Below are 22174 nucleotides of genomic sequence, written 5' to 3'. Positions count from 1 at the left end.
CAGGGAGTTGAGGTGGATCTTCCCACCAGACTCCTTCCAAACAGCTTAAAATACTATGCTCACATCTGGAACATTCCTCAGTATTATATATATTCGCAAAGGTAAATGAATGATAAAACAGCCACACCGATTTGAGAGCTGTGCATTGCACTCTGGGAGTTCTTCCATGGTGCAGATTTTAGGTGTCACACTCTGCTATCTGTTTCACTGCTCAGCTTGCTGAAAGATCTGGTCCTGTCAAGTCAACAGTGGGTAGGGCCCTTCTCCACCTACACCCCTAGAGGGCTCAGCTTTCCTTATTTTAGGATCTTCTTTGTCAGTACCCAGGTCTTGTATGGAGTTAGAACTTGGAAAGAGTTGGTAGGATGTGAACAAAAAGACCAGATTCCAACAAAAGGCCGGACCTTTTGTGTCTGCAAAGCTTTCTCCTGCCCATAGTTCCCATGGCTTCTCTTTAGCTCCCCCTTGCAGCAGACAGGCTCTTGTAGTGGGCTGAGCAAAGGAAGCCAAAAATGAAGCAGGCCGTCATTTTCTGACCTTGGTGCAGGCCACCTGTAGGCCCAACCAGGCCTGACTACCCCTGGATGGGTGAGGGACTTCATGCTCTTTCTCACCTTGCCCCTGCACATGCATCTCACACACGTTTACTCTCTCCCACTTGCTTACCAAAACCCCGCACAGGACGGTATCACTTGCTTTTCATAGACGAGGAAACCGAAGATCTGATCGGCAGCGTATTCTTCACGGTAAAAGAACTGGACGCTCAGTACCTCCAGCTCTGAAAGTGAGTGACTTTCCCAGAGGGATCCATCTGCTTCCTTTTAGATAAGGTGACACCACATGCCCTGCCCATATGGGAGCTTTTGGCTTCAACTTTCCAAGATTAATGATCTTGATATTTGACCCTGATAGTTCTTAAACATTGGCTCAGATGGCTCACCTTTGTTTTATTTCTTGGTGTAATTGTTCTACACTATTTACTTCCCTCTTCAGTGTTACAGTTGGGGAGCAAGGCTTGGTACATGGTGTGTGTATGTGTGTGTGTGTGTGTGTGTGTGTGTGTGTGTGTGTGTGTGTGTGTAGGGTGCTTAACATTTTTAAAATGGAACGCAATATTAATTCAACATGAAACCTTTCTCAACTCCAAGTTTTAAGTGGCACAAACAAATGAAACTAAATACTGTGAAAACACAAGTTGTTAGCATTGGTAAATCCTATTAGGCCATAGTTTGCTGCCAAGTATTTGAGACTAGTTTTGCTAAGAGGGAGATCCTATTTTCACTAGTTATTTGTTGCCATGGTAGCGCTCCATGAACAAGCAACTTGGGAGTAGAAATCTGCAATCTTCTCTGGGGTGGAGAGAGCATTGATAATTGCTGAATAAGAGTAGACTCTATCAGAGATGATCAGGAAACCTAAAGACAGCAAAGTGGAGAATTCTGACAGGCTGGAGGAAGACGATATTGGTCACTCTTAACTCTTGCCCTAGTACTGGGCTCACAACGATTCTTTTTTTTTTTTTCCCCTGGAACTTACTCTGTAGCCCAGGCTGCCTCGATCTCACAGAGATCTACCTGCTTCTGCCTCCAGAGTGCTGGGATTAAAGGCGTGCGCCACCACTTCCTGGCACTCACATCGATTCTAAACAGGCTTATATAGCAATACATGGGAGTGGGTAGCTGGGGAGGGGACTGACTGTTGGGTAGAATACATGAGAGTTTGCCACTTGGCTCAAGGCCCTCCTTCTTTCATAGGTATATGGCCCTGAATCTTTAACTCTCCTCTCACTCTTCTTCTCATTCGTATCTATTGGAAGTGTAGACGGCATTAGCTACTTCTATCCTTTCATGTGTCAAGGCTCAGCCAACAGCTCTCCATGTTCCGATCCATGGGCTCCACTGAATGTTGCTGGGAGGAGGGAGACACTCCCATGGTCTGCCACCAAACGTAATGGGCCCTCTTCAGTTCATGCCGTGGCTGTTCTCAGCGGTGCTGGTCCATTGTGTTAGGATTGTTCCCTTCCCTCTTTCTGATACTGAACTGGCCTTCTTTCTCCTTTGTGTTCATGGGATCTCCTTCCTCTTCAAAACCCTTAAGGATTATGTCTCTTCAAGAACCTGCCCTCCTCTGTTCCTGCTGCTCCTCTATTCCATATGCACTCTTTACCCATGTCAACAACCTCCTGGGTTGTTAACCTATACCACATTCAAAGTCCTGATTTCTCTCTGAGCTCAAACTTAAGTTTCTGACTAATTACCCAGTGTTATATATTGATATTCAATATACTAGATTCAATATTAATATTAATAATATTAATATTTAGCAGCTAATACTGTTAACCTGAATGAGCATGGCCACTGAGTGAAACAATATTCCTACCTCTAATCCCACCCTTCTCAGTGAGTACTGAAACCATAGACCCTCGTTTGTCAGGTTAAAATCCCAGAAGTCATCCTTCAGTGTCCCCTCCCTCCAACACTCCCTCCCTTATTTAGTCATTAATTTACCAAATCCCACGAGAGGTTACTCTAAGCACTTCCCAGTTTCCATTTAGACATTTTCTTCTAGCACATTTTCCACTCAGCTGCCAGGGTAATCATTTAAAAAGGGACAGCTGACTTTGTTTTTGCTCTGCATTAACTACTTTAATGGCATTGCTCTTTAGAACAAGTCCAAATTCCTTAGCATGTGATACAATGACCTCCTCTGTCACCATACAAATTGGCCACGGTTCTTAGGCTACATAGTCTCTAATGAGGTGATTTCCCCCTTCTCTGGGGGGATCTTATGCATTAGTTCTCTCAACATGTGCTGGGAGCAAATCCATGGGCAAAATACTGAGCATGGGTACTGGCTGTCCTATGAGTCCCTCATGTTGAAAGCTTGAGGAATGTACTCTTGAGAGGAGGTGGGACCTAGAGGGGGCCACGTATTGGGGCTTCTTTGGTCATCGGGGACATACTCACAGTAGGGGTATGAGGTTCTGACCCTTCCTCATTCCCTTTCTTCTGGCTTGTGAGGTGAGACATTTTGCTCTGTAGTATATGCTTGCCATGAGGTAGAGGCTCTGCCTCACCCCAGACTGAAACAGTGAGTCCAGTCCACCACAGGCTGAAAACTCTGGAACTGTATTGTAGCTGGAGTTTTCTCCAGTCCTGCCTGGCCCATAGTCAGGACAAATCTCTGTCACCCGCCCGTCTCACAGCCGCTCAGACCCAACCAAGTAAACACAGAGACTTATATTGTTTACAAACTGTATGGCCGTGGCAGGCTTCTTGCTATTCAGCTCTTCTATCTTGAATTAACCCATTTCTATTAGTCTATAAGTTGCCACGTGGCTCGTGGCTTACTGGTATCTTAACATCTCTCTGCCTTAGCCTTCCACTTCCCAGAATTCTCCTCTCTGCCTGTCCGCCTATACTTCCTGCCTGGTTACTGGCTAATCAGCATTTTATTTATACAGAGTGATATCCACAGTGCTATTTGTCCAAGCCAAGCTTTTTTCTTTATAAGTTGATTAATTCAGAATCTTTGTTGTCAGAAAGAAACTAAATGCACCTTTAATCGCACTTTTGGGGAGGGAAACATCACACCATCAAAACATATACAATTGCTTTACACTTGAAGCTCCTCAAGAGCCAAAGATGGGACTTGCCAATCATTACTGGTTGACACCAAGCATTCCTGGGGGGGAATAAATTTTTTTTTTTTTTACTAATTTTAAAAAAGATTTATTTGTTCTATTTTATGTGCATGAATGTTTTGCCTGCATGAATGTATGTGTACCATATACACACTTGATACCTGATGAGGTCAGAAGAAAGCATCAAATGAAGGACTTGGAGTTACCATTGGGTGTGAGCATACCAACAGGAAGATTTTGCAGATGTGAATTTGTCCAGCATCTTGGGGAGTTGTTAGAATGCTGCATGCTTCCCCCACAGTGGAGTTTATTGTCTCTTCTACCCAGAGGAGGAAGCCCCAACCTTTGCATGTGGGGGGAATACGAGAGCATATTATCACCCTGAAGGTCAGGGGTGCTTGTGCAGGTGGTTTCATCTTCTGCCTGTTGGTTATATTGTCTCTTGCAGTAACATCAGGAGAGAGGCATAGATGGCTGCTAAACTAACACGCTCCAAGGCACCGGCATTTGGCAGTGGGGACCAGGCTCCTGGCTCTGCTTTCCCATAGACTCTGTGACCTCTCAGCAGTTGTTGACACTGCTGCTCTCACTGTCTGTTTGCAGATCTGCACTCTTCCTTTACTAAACACATCATTAATGGAAAAGCAAATCACAGCCTTGATCTGTGTTGCTATCAAAGTGCAAATGTAAAAGTATAGTGAACGATGGACTATCTCAGAGAAAAATTGGGATAAAGCAATCACTTGACTAAATCAGGAGATGTTCCTTATATAACTTAGGCAAGGACATCATAATCAAGAGATTGTAAATGGGTCATAATAAACCATACTAAGTTAAGACATTAAAGCTAACCTTTCTCTCATCTCTCTACTCTCTCCTTGACATTCTCTTTGTTGCCTCCAGCTCTCTGAACTCTCGAGTCTTCCTTAGATGATGTCAATACCTCAGTGATGTAAGCTGGCTGTGCACCCCCGAGACTGTGTTGTTGATGAGCAGAGTAAGGCTCCTCTAAGCACAGAATTAGAAATTATTGACTCAGAACATGGCTATGCTGGGAAAGGATTATGGTTTTATAACATACCTTTAAATTATTTGACTCCCATGAAGAGGTAGAATTTCTGTGTCTTCTTCTAGAATCTGGGACAATATCAGTGACTGGCTGCTTATGTGGCCTTTGAGGGTAGGTCTTACAAGGTGATTTAATCTTGTGTAGGTGTGCATGTGGAGGCCAGAAGAGAACTTCTACCGTTGTTCCTTAGATGCTGACCACCATTTTAAAGGGAGACAAGGCATCACAGTGGCCAGGGACTTGTAAAGTAAGTTAGGCTGGCTGGCCCAGAGATCTGCCTATCTCTGTCTCTTCTAGTGCTAGGATTATTAGCATGCCAAGTGTTTATTTTATGAGGTGTCCAGGAATTGAACTCAGGCACTCATACTTGCAATTCATCAATTGAGCAACAATCCTGCCATGATTTTATCTTTATTACCTGTGTAGGTGTGACAAGGGATGCTACCACACTGTGAGGAAATTCTGGCCACATACAAGGCCTCCCTTTGTTATTCTAGCCCACTCAGGTTCCATGTGAGTGAAGTTCCTAGATGACAGGTGACTGGACACGATATTGGACAACTTAAATGCTGGACACTTATTTTTCACAATTGTGGAGTCTACAAAGTTCAAGATGAAGGGGGTGACTGATTTGGTTCCCTGTCAAGACTCTAGTGCTATGCAGACATCTGCTTTCTCACTGTGTCCTCACAAGATTAGGAGAGAGTGATCTCTTCCCCCACTCCTTTTCTTATAAAGCTACTAATCCTACCACGAGGGATCTACCTTCATGACCTCCTTTTATCCAGGGTAAGAAGATCCAGTACAAATATAGTCAACATATGAACCAGAGCAGTGGTGGTGGTGGTGTTGGGTGTTGGGGGTGCAACATAATCCCATCCATCAAATTCTTTCAACTCCCAAGTCCTTCAACCAAAGGTCCTAGATGTAGTGGAGCATTGCCATTAAAAAAATCCACTATTTCCATTCTTCTTTCAAATTCCTAGTCCATAGAATTTATTAGCATAATGAGATCGTTGTTTTAAACTGCACTATTTGAGGTTGATTTATTATGTGCAATTATGATAGGTTGGTGCTTGTGCATGTTGGGGGTGGTGGTGGTTGATGCACCTGCTTTTGAAAAGGTGCTGTCAGGGTATCACAAGCAGGGAACAAAAACAACAACAAAAAGAACAGAAGATCAGGAGGCCAAGTTCCATCCTGTGCTGAAAAAGACAAGAGCTGGTGACTTCTTCACAGTCACTGTACACTGGCCCCTGTTAAAGGTACAAGCTACTAGGAATACTTCATGTAAGCCACACGAAGGAAGGATGGAGTGGAGTGAAGGGAGTCAGAGTCTATACTGAGGGACAGCACAGATTCCTCTTAAAAGAAAAGGGCTTCCACTATGCACAACACCATAGGCAGGGCTCATGGGTTGGACACTGTAATGGAATGCAGTAAAAATCATGTTCAAGAGTTTTAATAGGAGAGCCGGCACAGAAAGTAAAGGAGTAGCATGCGCTTGTAACCCCAGTGCTAGGGAGGTGGAGACAGGAGACTCTGGGACTCACTGGCCAGCTAGTCTAGCTGAACTAGTGATCTCTAGGCCAGTGACAAATTCTTTCTCAAAGAAGATGGATGGTGTTCTTGAGAATGACAATCAAGATTTTCCTTTGGTGCTCACATACATGAACACTCAGGTACATACACACACACACACATACACACACACACACACACACACACACACACACACACACACACACGCCCTAAACAAACATGAACATGCATCCATACACACAATTCTCAATATGGGATAATGATAGTAGGCCATGGTTAAGAAGGACCAGTCAGGATCAACAGAAAAGCAGTGTGGGACACAGATAACCATTATTTAGATCAGATAATGTCACTGAACTAAAAACCACCCAGTGCCCTCCACTATGAGATAGATTTGGCTGGACAGAGATTTTTCTCTAGCCAGAGTTTTCATTAGATAAAGTAAGTCCTTAGTGTGACCATTTAAGATCTTTGCCATATCAATCACAATTTAATATGAAAAATTAGCAGAGAGCAGATGTATCAAGAAAAGGCTTTAGAGAGAAGAGGGAGAGCAGAGGCATTGAAGAACGTCTAAATACATGTGCAAGCTTTTCAAGAGTGGGGCAATTTGTGTCTAACAAGGCAGCTAAACTTAGGCATTGTCTAATGCCATCCTTTATTCTTTTTAGTTTTTATTACTTTTACTTTATTTATTTGTGTATGTCTGTGTCTGTGTGTATGAGTGTGGGTGCTTATCCTCTGTGGGTTCTCTAGTCCATAAACTGTTGCAAAACCCCTCTTTTCTGTCTTGCCCAAATCACAGTTTTGATTTTGAAATAATTTTAATAGTGATTCTAGGAAATGTAGAAGCAAGAAGGAATGTGAGCCACAGGGAGTGGCATGTTTTGATGTACAGAAGTTGAGCCTGCAGATGCAACACATATGAGTGAAGATGGCCTGGGACATGCCTAGGACAGTGCCTTGTGCATGACAAATGCTCTGTGGTATTTGCTGCCCCTTTGGACACGGTGTCCCCAAGAATTGAACCAACTTGGGGAAGACTTTAGTGTCCTGCCCACATTCTTCTCTTTTCCTAATTTCTCTCCAGTTCCTTCTCTTCTCTTTTCTTCCCTCTTCATTCTACTTCCTTCCTTCCAGCCCTCTTTTACTTGTAATTCGCTTCCTTGCTATTTTATTAGACTTTTTCTCACTTCTTTCTGCAAATCTCTCATTCCCTCTTTCTTCTTTTAGTATCCAACATGTTATTGTTCTGTTTTAATAATGAAGCAAAGACAGAATTCACATACATGCCTCTTTGTGAGTAATCTTATGTCTCCATAGGAAAAGTGAGAAGTCACAGGAAAGGAATGGGGAAGACAGAAGCCCAGGGAGGGCCTTGGGAATTTCACTGGGCCTGGGCTTGTCCTGATGTTTTCCATTCCTTGGCTCGAAGCTTTTTCCGATCAATTTTCCCCATGATGGTCTTGGGCAGCTCCAAGACAAACTCCACCTGTTATGAAAAATCAGATCAATGTGGGTCATTGGTGACTACGGTACACTGAATTTTGTTTTTTAGAGGAGATGCTGTGAGCACTAGCTCTTAAGGCTGGAGGGCCCAGGTACATGAGGATGGAGGATGGAGATGTTCTAAGTTGGCTCTGTTTGCCGTAAGAAGCCTTGGAAGGTCTCTTGAGACCAGGGCAGGAAGAAGACGGCTAGAACAGAGAAGGGAGGTGTAGAGCACTAGTTTTTATACGTAGTCTTGAAGAGAGGAGAAGCAGCAAGATGAACATGGCATGGCCCAAAGGCAGACACTTAAACTTCCACATCAAACTCTGTCTGTTTTGTTTTTTGTTTTTTTAAAGCTAACTTTCTTTTTATTTCTTTCAATTAATTTATTTATTTTATTAAGGATTCCTTAATAAATCCTTATTTATCTTCTCCCTAGTTATCTTGTCCCTAGTCCCTTCCTCTACTGGTCTGCTTCTTGACTGCCATGAGGTGAACAGCTTCCCTCTGCTGTGCCCTTTCACCAGACACTTCATCCTTGCCACACACCTAAAATTAATGGAGCCCCCTGACCAGGGACCACAACTTCTGAGACCATGAACCAAAACTACCTACTTCCTCCTTTAAGTGTTACTCTGGCACGTTGTTACAGGGATGAGGTGCTGAGCAGTTATGGTCTCCCCAACATGGCAGAGTGTTTGTTTTAGTGCCCAGAGTGAAAGTCCTTTCATTTTGTTATTTCCGGGAGGAGCATTTCCATCTTCTTAGGAGAACCCCCTATTCCTCACTTAGATCACATTTTGGGTGTAGAGAAGAACCCTCTCCTACCCTTCCTCTGCTTTCTGCAAGGATGACCACATGACTCAGAACTGACCAATCAGGATATCCCACTGTCATGGTTACATAGAATGGTTTAGTGATGGGTACCTAAATTAGTCCAGCAAGAAGCAACTCCAAGACTTTCATTGGTCTGTGGGGGACATGCATGCAATTTCTCTACTGCAGTTTGCCAACCTGCTAAGAATGTATACTTGGATACTTGAAGAGGATGACACCGGGGAGAGAGAGAGAGAGAGAGAGAGAGAGAGAGAGAGAGAGAGAGAGAGAGAGAGAGAGAGAGAACATTTCAATAAATGAGGCCAATACAGAAGGAGAATGAAGAAATTAAATTGAAATCTCTGAGCACATCATACATATGCCTGGGACTAACCATGAAAAAGATTGTGCCCACTCATGGACTTGCCAATTATACAAGCAACAAATATTAAGTTATATTTCTGTCCTTGCAACTGAAAGCTGTACAGTTCTGAATAGTTTTGCAAAGTCCCACTATATAGTGACCTTCTATAAAAACATTTGGCGTTTAATTCAGAGTGAGTCAGAGGCTGTGGCCACTTCTCATGCACTAAGATAGTTGTTGGGTTGTTTGGGGGGAGTTTTTGGTCACTGCAGGGAGGACTTTTAAGTTAGAGGCCTCGTTCTTGTGCCAAAGAAGAGAACTACAGCAGGTGTAAGCACAGAGGACATGGGGTGGTAAAGGCCTTACCTTTCTGGGGTACTTGTATGGTGCTGTCACTGACCTCACATGCTGCTGCAGCAACTTGGTGAGCTGGTCTGGGTCATGGGATAGGAACTCAGGGGCAAGGACCACAAATGCCTTTACCACCTACAGCAAGGATAAGACCCAAGGGGGATCAGAAAACTTACTCATCTCTTGGGATAAAGCAAAATCAGTATCAAGATGCCCACCACTGCCACAACTAAATGCCTGCATCCATCCAAATGTCTGCGCCAAAGGAAAGGAAAACATGGGAAGTGGGCAAGAACAGCCAACATTCCAACTTGTTCTCAAGTGACTTATACTTTTGAGTGGGAAGTGAGGCTAAGAGACCCCAGGTTCACCTAAGACCCCAATGATAGTAAAGGCTGCTGAGGGGAAAGTAGATGCAGAGAGGAGAGGGTAGGAAAACAAAGAATGGGAACTCTAAATGGTTTGTTTAATCTCTTTAAACTTCAGTTTATCCATCTGTAGGATGGGATAAAAATTTCCTATTTAATTGATGGGAAGTAAAATAAAACCATCCACAACTCAAAGCTCAGTGGAAGGTCCTCTTTTGCTCCCCCAGTGGCTCTCATTATTTCACACGTCATGTGGCCCATATCTGCCAGACATAGGACATCATCAAGCTTGTGCCATGCAGAAGTGCACTGGGGCACTGATCCACCTTAAGCCCTCTCCACACACACACACTAAGCTCTGCCCAGTCCTGTCACCCTGATGTTTTAGGGTCCTCCTCCTTAGTTATGCTGTAGTTCAAGGGCTGCATCTTCTAGACCAAGTCCTCCCTCTTTGACTCTAGTCAAGAACAGATCCTTCCTTACAGGTGCTAGGGTGCTAAGTCTTGTCCCCAGCACTTTGCAAATATATAGCACATTTAATGCTCGTAACAATCCCTCATCTCACAAATGTGGAAACTGAGGAAAATAGTGGTTCAGCAGCATGGTGGAGGTCATACAACTGATTGGCAGTATTTGAACCCAAGCTGTCTAGCCTGTGCATCTGTGTTCTTAACCTCCTTACAACACTGTCCCTGCATTTCACAACTACATGTCACCTCTCCTCTGGTAGAGTCTGGGCTGCTGACCACAGCTGTCTCAACCACGGCAGGGTGCTCCATCAATGCATTCTCTACCTCTGATGGTCCAATCCGGTACCTGCAAAAGTATGTCCTTCAGAGAAGACAGGGCACCCAACCTCTAGGACTGAGAACAAGGAAGAACAAAACCGCACAACACCCTTCCTGGTCCAGAAACAGTGCTCACCCGCTGGAATTAATGATATCGTCTGTCCGCCCCAAGAAATGGAAATACCCTTCTGAATCCTTGATTCCCCGGTCTCCCAGAAGCCAAAAGTCTCCTCGAATATTGGCCTCTGTCTTCTTGGGATTTTCCTAGTAAGCACAGAAACAGAGAGCTACTATGTCTACAAAATCTAAGACCCCTTTCCGAGGACTTCTATGAACAGTTACTTCAGTTTACCACTTGAGCAGCTGCGCATTGTATGGTGGACCTGTCACAAATCTACCGACCTTGGATTCCCCAGCCAACCTGGATAGTCTCCATTCATTTTAGTCATTCCACTGAAGGTCTCTCACCTACTACCCTGAATCTAGTCTTATAGATAATATTGACATATTCACTGATTCATTTATAGTCTAGGGTGTTTCCCCCTGCATATTCCATCTTTCCTTCTGCAGACAATTTAACGTTTGTTCGCTCCACAATACCACCTAAGGTTATTGAGTACATTTGGTATCCCCACCCCCCACCCCCGACTCTTTCATTATACTTGAAAGGTCTAGAGACTGGCCAGCAGGATTCCAAAGTCTCAGCCAGGGTTCACACTTCTGCCATGGCTGGACTCTTCTATTTAGCTGAGCCACTAACATTAGCAGTGAGTAGGCTTGAGCACTAGCGTTTTCTGGACATTTTTCTGTTACTCTGGAATGGGAGCATGGGTTTTAAGTTGATGTCCAGTTAGGAGGTTAGAATTCTTCACCCAGCTCCATCATTGGGAATGTCAAGGGAAGTTCAAGGGGCTTGTCTGAAGCCAATCTGCTCTTCTAGGCTGTGGAACTGAGGCAAGGAGTCACATTTCTTGACCACAGATTTCTTGTAGTCACCATGCAGCTTCTGCTGCCATTCCCACCATGGCCTTAAATATATCTGCCAATGCCACTGCATCTATTTCACATGTATTAGATGGGGACACCCATGCTCTAGTCCCTTGCTAGAATGTGAGAACCCACGGGGAAAGTGTGCAGGCAGTGTTTGGAGAAGAGTGCAATGTAGCTGTGTCCTGGTTGCAGAACCTCAGTTTCCCCTGTGGAGGTGGTAATTTGGACCTGTCAGGGTTTCTTTATTTATTACATTTGTATGTGGTACAGTTCTAGGTGCTTCATAAGTACCATTGCCTTTACATTGCTAATGTGATACAACATGATACCCAACTCACCAACAAGGATGTGAGACAGGGAGATGGATAACTTGCTCCTGATCATCCAGCAAATACTGGAATGGCATTTGAATTTGAGCAAGCTGGTTATAAAAATTTTACATGGTGTCTAAGAGCAATACATGTGTTTAAGGTAAATCAGGAGTTTTAAGAGCACTTGCTCCATAAACCATTGGTTCTCAACCTTTCTAATGCTGGGACCCTCTAATACAGTTCTTCATGTTGTGGTGACCTCCAACCATAAAATTATTTTCATTGCTACTTCATAGCTGTAATTTTGCTACTGTTATAAATCATAATATAAATAACTGTGGTTACTGATGGTCTTAGATGACTTCTGTGAAAGGTCATTTGACCTCAAAAGGGGTCATGATCCACAGGTTGAGACCTGCTACAATAAATGATAGGAAGAGCATTATCATTGGACTTGCCCATATATTATCTTGGGCACAAGCATTCACCACATAGCCAGAAGTTGTGTGTTTGAGGTTCCCTCTTAGTATTTCCCAACAGCTGTAGATTTGACTGAGTTTATAATCTCTGGCTTCACCATCACTACATGGAAAGAGAGCTGGCCCTACTCAGGTATTATCTGTGAGTGCCTTCCAGAGGTCTGAACCCTGGATGCTGTCAGTACTCTCCATGGAGTATCCAGCATGGCTCTAAAGCTCCACAATGCCATAGAGCCTGGGTCCATGCTTTGTGGAGAGAGCAGGGGGAATGCTCAGAGGCAATAGGAATACTGGCACATTATAGAAGGTTTTGTTGTTGCAAAGGCTTGTGGGGAAAGGTGAGTTTTTAGTGATTTCTTAGTAAATGGCTAAGATTGACAAGAGTAAATGGCCTGGCATCTCTCTTCATAAAGTGCCCATTCCTTTTTGTTCTAATTTAATATTATTTCTGGCTTACACAGAATTAGGTATCATTGTGGAAAAGTGCCCGATCTTGAACCCTGATAACTCTGCGAATCTTGCCAATACCTTTTGGTAGTCTTGATAACATTAGGCATCCCTCAACCTATTTGGTTTATCTCATCCTGACAGGGAACAGAGGGAGAGCATAGGTCCTCACCAAGTATCCAGAGAAGATGCCTACAGGCCGGATGGGCTTCACCCTGATGGCTATGTCTCCTTCCTTGCCAGGGGGCAGGACATTTCCATGTTCATCTATGATCTGAAGAAAGAGGAAGATGGATGGATGACCCACAGAAAAGGAGCTGCACAAACAGTGGTGTGATGGCAGACTTGGTCAAGTGGAGGCCATTCTGCTCTCAACATGAACTAGAAGTCAAGAGAAGCCAAGAGGTTTAAGCTTGGATTCCTGGTCCACTTGTCTGGATTTGTGCTAGTAAAACCTCCCAGTGAACTGGGCCAGAGGAACTTGGGCAGGTGCCTCTGGCTCCAAGGGTTCAGGAGAAACATGTGCCTCCCATTACCATTGAGAAACTCCTCACTTGTAGACTTAGAGACTAAAAGCAAATGTTGTTCTGCTACCTTGCCTACCGACCTCCAACTATGAGGCACTATGCTTGGACAATGGCTTCTGTAAAACAGAAATGCTTTGTGAACAAAACAGAACACTGAAAAGCATTTCTGTATAGTTAACACAGTGAATTACATGACAGATCATCACACATGATTCCGAATTAGACAGAAGTTGTCACACTTCCAATAAACAGAAATCTACATGTTACCATAGACACATAAATATAAATTCGAGTTCTTAGATTCAGCCCAAATCAATAAAAAGAGAAAAACATTAGTTACAATACAGTCACTATAATGTTAATAAAAATGAGTGTAACCTGTCAATAAACAACAGAGGGGCGAAGCTGCATTGTCTTATCAGTCATTGGGCTCTGTGCTGCAGTGGGTACCTACTGACCTAGAAGGAAGAGTGCCTGATCACTAAACTATAAACCCAAGTTACAAAACATTAGGCCAAGTCACTTCTGTTTTTCTTTCGAAATCACATTTAACAATGTAACTATTCAGCCAATTTGCCAGATAAGCAAAGTGGTTCCTGCTTTTCTCCTTCCCTTACTTCTCTCTTTCCTCCCTCTCCCACTACCTTTCTCTTCTCGTCCTTTTCAAAAGCTAAAGCTATTTCATTCATTCATTCATTCATTCATTCATTCATTCATTCATCCATCCATCCATTCATTCCTTCGTGTGTATGTGTGTGTGTGTGTGTGTGTGTGTGTGCAGGTTGTAGTTTTTTTCTCTCCTTCAACCATGTGAGTCTCAGGGAATCAAACTCTTACACACTGAGCCATCACAGTGGCCCTCCTCCTCCTTTTAAAACATTTTTTAATATATCAATATTATTTTTAAGTTGAAACTTGTTATTTTTGAGAATTTTATACACTAGTATTTTATTTACATCATTTCCATCCCCCTTCCCAACTCCTTACCTGTCCCTCTTCACTCCTCTCAAATTCATGATACTTTCTTCTTTAACTACTGTTACATACATACATATGTAATAAACACACACACACACACACACACACACACACACACACCATGCTGAGTCCACTTAGTGTTGCTCAAATATACTTGTGCTAAGGGGTTGACTATTGGGGGTTGAATAACATATTAGGAAGCTTGTCCCTGGAGAAAACTGGCTCTCTCACTCTCCGTAGCCACTGATGGCTTCTACTTTCTCACATAGGTGTGGAGCCTTGTGAACTCTCACCCATTGGTGTTGGGTAAGGTCATTATTGTCTTGGCAACTGTAGCATTGAGACTTTATGTGTGCAGTATCTGCTGTCATCTTTAAAAGATAACTATCTCACAACATGAACCCTGGTCCCCTGGCTTTTAGTTTTCCTGACCCTTCTTCCAAGATGTTTCCTGAGCCTTAGGTGTGGGTTTTCATTAAAGATGTAGCAATTGGGGTTGGTTCTCTGCATTTGGATAACTTGTGGATCTGTACTGGTCTCCATCTCCTGCAGAGTGAGTGTGTGTGGTTGGGGGGATAAGTTAGGCTTATCTGTGGGTTTAAGGATAAGTACCCAGGATGCAGTTAGAAATTATATTAGTTCAGGGAAATTATGGTGATATTTTATTTGTATTAAAATGTTATTTGTATGTTAATAAATAAAGTTGCCCGGGGGTCAGAGCTATTAGCAAGCCATAGGAAAGCCGGGCAGTGGTGGCATACACTTGTAATCCCAGCACTTGGTAGGCAGAGCTAGGTAAGTCTCTTTGTGTTCAGGGATACAGCCAGCATTGGATACATACACCTTTAATCTCAATACCAACCATAGAAGACCTGGAGGTCTGTACAGACAGGCAGTGACGAGGTGGTCATGTGGTTGGGTTTACAAACAATGAGAAGGCAGAACAGACTTTAACACAGGAAATAGCTCTCTTTCAGAGGTAGGACCACCACAGGAGGAAGGGTGAGGTTTTAGCTCTTAGCTCTGACCTCTTGGCTTTCTTCTTTACATTGGTTCTGTGTTTCTTATTTAATAAGACAGTTGGTTACATCTACAGGAAATGGCAGTAGTGGGTTCTCTAGGATCCATGTCCTCTCCAGCCCTAGGTTTGTAGTACCAGGCATGAGTTGTCTCCTATTGAGCAGGCTGTAAGTCTATTGGTTACACTATTGGTTATATCTGTTGGTTATCTCTAAGATAACACTGCCACTGTTGCACCTCTGGGGATATCTTGCTGGGCCAGTACTTGTCCTTAGGCTTCACAGCTGAGTAGAATGACTGATGGCTTTTCTTCCTGGTCAGCTTGCATAGCACCTTCCAATACTGTGAGAGCTGGGCCTCAGGAAGGAGGTTTTCAGGTCAGTTCCAGCTCAACTTCTCCAAGTCTTGTGCCCAAAGTATGTGGTGTCATATCTTCGGGTCCTGGAGGGCAACCAAGGGCAATGGCAATGGCCTGTGTTGTTTTGGGAATCTCTTAGAGGACCACCCCTAAGCGACAACTCCAAGGGAGGATTCCCATGCCTGGCATTAGGGTTTGGGGTTTTGTTAGTGTCTGGCTCTTGAGGGAAGCATTAGCACTCGTGTGGTCTAACTTCATTTAAATTGTATATGTAAATACACACACATACACACACACATATAGACACAGACATACATACACACATATACACACATACACACACACACCCTACACACACAGTATATATGTTTTTAAATAAACATAAAATAACATGTTTCCCTTTGGCCTTCTCAAACATCCCTAGTGTTATGTGTCTTTTTTACCCCCTTCCTCTGCATTACTTTTCACTCTCCTCCCCAGTCTCTTCAGCTAAAGTCTCCCTATTTTTCTCATTTTCCCTTCTCACCACCCATGTTTTTCTATCTCCCTCTCTAGAGTTTCTTCCACCCCACCCTCTCCATGATCTCTTTCTGCCTTCCTGGTTTCTGTGGTTACTCCATGTTATATATACAAGCCTAAATATTTGGAGCTGGGCTCCTGAAATAAGAAAGAGCACACAGCATTTGTCTTTCTGGGTCTGGGTTACCTCACTCAGTATATTTTCCATCTACTCACTTGCAAAGGTCGTGATTTCATTTTTCTTTACAGCTGAATTGTATCCCACCATGTCTATATATTACATTTTCATTATCTATTCATCAGTAGAAGAACATTTAGGTTCTTGGCTGTTGTGAACAGAGCAGCAATGAACGTGGCTGAACAGTGTCTCTGGAGTAGGAACGTCAAGTCCTTCGGGTGTATGTCAAGAAGTGGTGTAGCTAGGATGTATGGCTGGTCTACCTTCAGTTTTCTGTGACTTTCCACATTGATTTCCGGAGCGGATACACCATTTTGCAGCCCCACTAACAATGAATGAGGGCTCCTCTTTCCTCGTACCCCGACAGCATTTGTTTTTAGTTCTTTTCTTGGTCTTAGCCATTCTGACTGGGGTGAGGTGACATCTCAAAGTAGCTTTAGCTTGGCATTTCCCTAATTGCTAAGGATGATGAATACCTTTAAATGTTTCTTAGTCATTTTTATGGTTTCTTTTGAGAACTCTGTTCAGTTCCATAACCCATTTTTGAACTGGCTCATCTGTTCTCTTGACCTTTTGTTTTTGGAGTTCTTGGAATATTCTGAGTACTATTCCTCTGTCCTATGTGTGGCTGGCAGAGTCTCTCCTGCTTAGGAGCACTCTCTCCATGGGGTTGTTGTTCCCTTTGCTGTGCAGAAGCTTTTTGGTTTTGTGAGATCAGATTTGTCAGTTGTTAATTGCTGAGCAAGTGGAGTCTTGTTCAGAGGGTGATTTCCTGCATCGGCTGCTCATAGGCTGATGTTTTCTTCTCACAGTTTCAGCATTTTGGGTTTCACATTTAGTTCTTTCAACCACTTGATTTTTGGGGTCTAATTTAATTCTTCTAAATGTGGACACCCAGTTTCCCCAGCACCATTTGTTGATGATTGCTGTCTTTTCTCCAGTGTCTATTTTTGACATCTTTGTCAAAGAGAAAATGGCTACAATTACATGCACTTATGTTTGGATCTATTCTGTTCCATTAATCTACGTGACTGTTTTTATGCTGACACTGTGCTCTTTATTACTGTAGCTCTGCAGAATAACCTGACATTTGGTATGGCAATTCCTTCAGCACTCTTCTTTTTGCTCAGGGTAGCTTTCACTATCTGGGGTCTTTTTTACTTCTATATGAGTTTTAGGATTTTTTTTTCTATTTCTGTGAAGAGTATCATGGGGGGTTTAATTGGAATTGCACTGAATCTGCAAATTGCTTTTAGTAGAACGGTCATTTTCACAATATTAGTTCTACCAGTCCATAAACATAGGAAATCTTTCCAACTTCTAGTGTCTTCCTCATTTCTTTCTTCAGAGAATTAAAGTTTTCACCTTGGAAGACTTTTACCTCCTTGGTTAGGTTTATTCCTAGATATATCCTTGAGGGTATTGTGAATGAGAGTGTACCCATGATCTCTTTCTCAGCATTTTGTTGTTGGTATATGGAAAATTACTGATTTTTGTAGGTTGATCTTTGATCCTGATACTGCTGAAAGTGTAGAACATTTTTAGAAGTTTTCTGGTGGAATTTTTGGTATCTCTTATGTATAATTTCATATCATGTGCAAATAGGGATAATCTGACTTCTTCTTTTCCTATTAATTTCCCTCTCTTGCCTTATTAATCCAGCTAATGCTTCCAGTACTTTATAGAAAGGGGATAGGGAGAGTCAACAGCCTGGTCTCATTCCTGAATTTAATCTTATTTCTTCAAACTTTCTTATTTTGGCTGTGGGTTTCTCATATATGACTTTTATTACATTGAGGTTTGTTCCCTCCAGTACTGTTCTCTCCAGAACTTTTACTGTGAAGCTGGATTGGATTTTGTCAAAGGTTTTTTAATGCATTATGGAGATAATCACGTGACTTTTGTCTTTAAGCCAACTTATATGATTTATTATATTTATTGATTTAGGTATGTTGAACCATGCCTGCATGTTAAAAATAAAGACAACTTGATCATTGTGGATGATCTTTCGTATATGTGCCTGTATTCAGTTTACAAGTATTTTATTGAGAATTTTTGCATCTATGCTCACCAGGCATATTGGTCTATAGTTTTATTTGCCTTGTTTTAGTATATTTACCTGGCTTAGGTGTCCAAGTTATTATGGCTTCACAGGATTTTGAAGGTGTTCCTTCTGTTTGTATTTTTAGAGTAAATTTAAAAAATATTGGCTATAGTTTCTGTTTGAAAGGCTGGTGGAATTCTCCTGTGAATCCATCTAGACCTGGGCTTTTTTTTTTAGTTGGAAGCTGGGGATCTGGGGCATTCATTCAGCTGGGCTGGCATACCTACTATTAGTTCCACTCAATGAAAACATAATAAATAAATGCATTGCCACAAATTCATGTTTTCCCTCCCTCCTTATTGCCCTTAGCAAACCTGCACATCATAATGGGGGACAGCTGTTCCCAGGGAGCCTGGTTTGACGGTCATCGTTCTGGAAACTCTGCACGTGAGACCCTGTGGAGAGGAGCAGAGAGAACAGCAAGGCTCAGGAAGAGCTGCACAGTCCGGGGAAGGAAGGGTTCTGTGAGCGGTTCTCACTCCTGCCCTCCGCCATTCACAGGCCTGTCTCCTTCACACCCATCCCCCGGCTTTCTTCTTGGAACCCCAATCCAAGTGGCTCCACCAAACTATTTGTTCAGAAGACAATCTGGTAACTTCCCATGGATGAGAAATGAACAACTACCCTCCACAAATCCAGCTAACTGAGAGAAATGAGTTCTCACATTTTCTAACACAGTGGAGTGACTAATATCAGCAGCAAGGGATCACACGTCTCAAAGTTGGAGAAGAAGCAATGTTTCCAACACAGAGGAAGACTAAATGTTTGAGTATGTGGATATGCTAAAAACCCTGAGCAATCATGATATGTGGCACACAGACATAGAAACATCACACAGTAGGGTGGGGTGTAGCTTGGTGGTAGGACACTTGCCTAGCTATGCAAGGTCCTGGGCTTGGTTCTCAGCTACACAAGAAGAAGAAAAAGAAGAGGAAGAGGAAGAAGGGGGAAGAAGGAAGAGGAGGAAGAAGAAGGGAAGAAGAGAAAGGGAAGAAGGAGGAATTTTAAGTTCAATTCTTATGTGATAATAATTTTTTAAAATGCAAAGTTAGTCATCTGCAGTCTGAGAGGCCTACAAGATCTTAGGGACAGTTTGCTTGAATCCTGAAGTAAACCTTGTCCTCGGAGAGGCTGTGGGACAGAGAAGCCTCTTCTGCACATGTTCTCCTCTGGATGAATGGAAGCCCTACTAGGTGTGCGCTCCATGCCCTGTAGTCCTCACGTGGATTCTCAAGTTCTTCTTGACTACTTCACATCGCAGCACTGCCTCCAGCCTGCGGGGGTGGGTGGTGGGTGGGGGACACTACCGGGGTCCATTAGTGGGAGAACGAAGATAGGTGAGAGGTCAGAGAGAAGAGGAGAGAAGCACTGAGGGTCGAAAGAGAGAGACACTCGGAAAAGGAGCCAATAATTGAGCTGGGAGACAGGATCTCGGGGCTGTTCTGATGAGCACCACAGAGCAGTGCAGATACATATTGTACACATGCTGCCTGTTAACTCCAAGACTGGCAGGGATGATGGGGACTTTCCTGGCTTCTCCCTGTCCTTAGCTTCTGTCTGAGCAGCTGAGTGTTGAGCCTGACACATTGGAGAGTTGCAGTTTTCTGCTAATGTGTGACTCCATCACGAGAACTTCCATGATCGTCTGTCTGAAGGAACAGTTGCTGTGTTTCTGTTGCAGTGGTGGTGCTGTTTGAAGGTGGAACCTCTAAGGTCAGAAGAGGAATCAACACCTTCTGATGGGACTGAGTAGTGGCTCTCTTAAGACGCAAGTAGGTTTCTACCAAGCAAGGCTACCCCGTGTTTTAGTTTGTTTGGCCCACGTCTGTTTTCCCATCCACTTTTCATCATGTGTTGAAGCAGCATGGGGATACCAACGGTGTGAGCAGATGCAATGTCCAATCTTAGATTTCCCAGGTTTCAGAACTATAAGCCAAAGTATCTACTTTTCTTCATAAATCACACAGCCTCAGTTATTATGCTACAGCAACACAGAAGTGATGAAGTTTCTAGCTCTTGACTTCTCTTTGCCTTGTTTCATAGCTCTTTGCATTACCTACCATGACATCTATTTCTTGATTTTCTGCCTTCCTTCCCCACCAGAATGTGATGCCCATGAAATCAGGAACATTGTCATTTTGTTCCTGTAGTAGATGCTCAATAAGTATTTCTCAACTAAAAGAGTGATAGATAACACTCCTTCAAAATAAACAGATTATCAAACAGAATTTGAAGTCTGGCAGAAGTCTCAGCCCATGGCCCCCTAGGGAGTAGATACCGTTTCTGTCTGGCCATAGAACTCTCGGATGTCCAGTCCTGTCTTGGCTTTCCAGTCCTCCAGAGTCTCTGGGAGAAGGCTTTCCCCTCCAGTGAAGCAGCTGTGCAGGTGTGGGAACTTGTAACTAAAGAAGAGAGTTTATTTTCCCTTAGTTTTGTTGGAACTGAAGTCTACCCAGGCTTGGGACTGAGTTCTGGGTGGTATGATGGTGGCCCTGGGTTTATATAGGCTAATTGTGCCCAGATAAATAGATATATGGATGAATCTAGAGGCTCCTACCAGCCCCCCAAATGTCCATCACCTGGAAAGATCTTGTTGTAGCAACATCCGGTAAATGAGGGGGGCACCCACCATGCTGTTGATGGGATAGTTGGACAGCACCTGAGGGAAGAGAGCCATCTGAGACACTGCTCATTAGACCAGATGCCATGCTCAGCAAGGCACACATCACCGTGACAGTCATAACTCCTCAAGGTGTAGTGATACAGACTGAAATCCTAGTTGTCTGTTGTGTTTGTTTCAGACTTACCAAGCCTCAGGACCCTCACGACTCTCACACATGCTCAAGACACAACAGAGGAATGAATGCAGATAGAAAAAGGTCCAAGATTCATTTGGAATATTTGTCAAAACCTGGCTGGCTCTTCCCACTCAGTTTAAGACTAGTCCTTGTAACCCCAACCCCACCTCACCAAAGGGGGTGTAAGGCCTCCGCTATCAAGGAGAATAGATCAAATGTAGGGTAAAAGGACCAAGGAAAGAATACCTTGACCTTGAGGCCAAGGAAAAACACTCTGGCCCTGACTTGACCCCCAAATCAGAGACCAAGGCTGTATTGGCAGGTTTCGTGTGTCAACTTGACACAAGCTAGAGTCATAGGAGAGGAAGGAGCCTCAGGTGAGGAAATGCTTCCATGAGATCCAGCTGTAAGGCATTTTCTCAATTAGTGATCCATGGGAGAGACCCCAGCCATGGTGGGTGGTGCCATCACTGGGCTGTTGGTTCTATAAGAAAGCAGGCTGAGCAAGTCTGGGGAAGCAAGTCAGTAAGCAGCATCTCTCCATGGCCTCTGCATCAGTTCCTGCCTCCAGGTTCCTGCCCTGTTTGAGTTCTGGTCCTGACTTCCTTCGGGGATGAACAGCAATGTTGAAGTGTTAGCCAATTGAACCCATTCTTCCCCAACTTGCTTTTTGGTCATGGTGTTTTGTTACAGCAAGAGAAACCCTAACTAAGACAAGGGCCAAGCAGGGGAAAACGTCAATCCCTGAGCCTGTCCCAGATCAGGCCACAGAATCCCACCAATCCTTAGCACGAAATCCCACCAATCACTCAGCAAGAAATCCCTCTCATCCCTGAGCTTCGAAATCAGGCCACCAAACCCTGAGCTTGCCCTAAAATCAGGCCGCATAATCCCTTCAATCCCAGGACACTCTGGAATTTTCACTCCCCAAGAAACCATATAAACCCTGTCTTCTACTCAGTTCTCTACTGATTCTCACTCAAGCAGAGGCAGCCACCCTCCTGGGGTTTTCCCTACCAATAAGTCTCTTGTG

General features: G+C 43.5%; 2 protein-coding genes and 1 long non-coding RNA gene across 4 annotated transcripts in view; 1 reads left to right on the top strand and 2 right to left on the bottom strand.

Annotated features, from left to right (window-relative positions):
* Nucleotides 1-779, bottom strand: part of Acsm1 (acyl-CoA synthetase medium chain family member 1) — a 39031-nt gene extending 38252 nt beyond the window's left edge. Inside the window, exon 1 of the mRNA XM_042282588.2 lies at nt 667-779. The gene's annotated coding sequence lies outside the window, so the exon portion shown is untranslated. The remainder of the gene's footprint in view (nt 1-666) is intronic.
* On the top strand, nt 692-13594 carry LOC143268473 (uncharacterized). Its single transcript, XR_013044439.1, has 2 exons — nt 692-784; nt 12804-13594. It is a non-coding gene; the product is annotated as an uncharacterized LOC143268473 (long non-coding RNA).
* Nucleotides 7535-22174, bottom strand: part of Acsm2b (acyl-CoA synthetase medium chain family member 2B) — a 31439-nt gene continuing 16799 nt past the window's right edge. Inside the window, exons 7-14 of one of the 2 annotated variants that reach the window (XM_006985702.4) lie at nt 20923-21002; nt 20622-20745; nt 18658-18738; nt 12832-12933; nt 10569-10696; nt 10361-10460; nt 9292-9411; nt 7535-7746 (exon numbers count right to left, since the gene is read on the bottom strand). In XM_006985702.4, the coding sequence (XP_006985764.1) occupies nt 7642-7746; nt 9292-9411; nt 10361-10460; nt 10569-10696; nt 12832-12933; nt 18658-18738; nt 20622-20745; nt 20923-21002 (840 nt within the window). In that variant the 3' untranslated portion in view covers nt 7535-7641. The remainder of the gene's footprint in view (nt 7747-9291; nt 9412-10360; nt 10461-10568; nt 10697-12831; nt 12934-18657; nt 18739-20621; nt 20746-20922; nt 21003-22174) is intronic. The other variant, XM_042282595.2, reaches the window with a different exon arrangement.

This window comes from Peromyscus maniculatus, chromosome 1, assembly GCF_049852395.1.
Source record: "Peromyscus maniculatus bairdii isolate BWxNUB_F1_BW_parent chromosome 1, HU_Pman_BW_mat_3.1, whole genome shotgun sequence".
NCBI lineage: Eukaryota > Metazoa > Chordata > Mammalia > Rodentia > Cricetidae > Peromyscus > Peromyscus maniculatus.
This window is presented reverse-complemented; position numbering and strand designations above follow the sequence as displayed.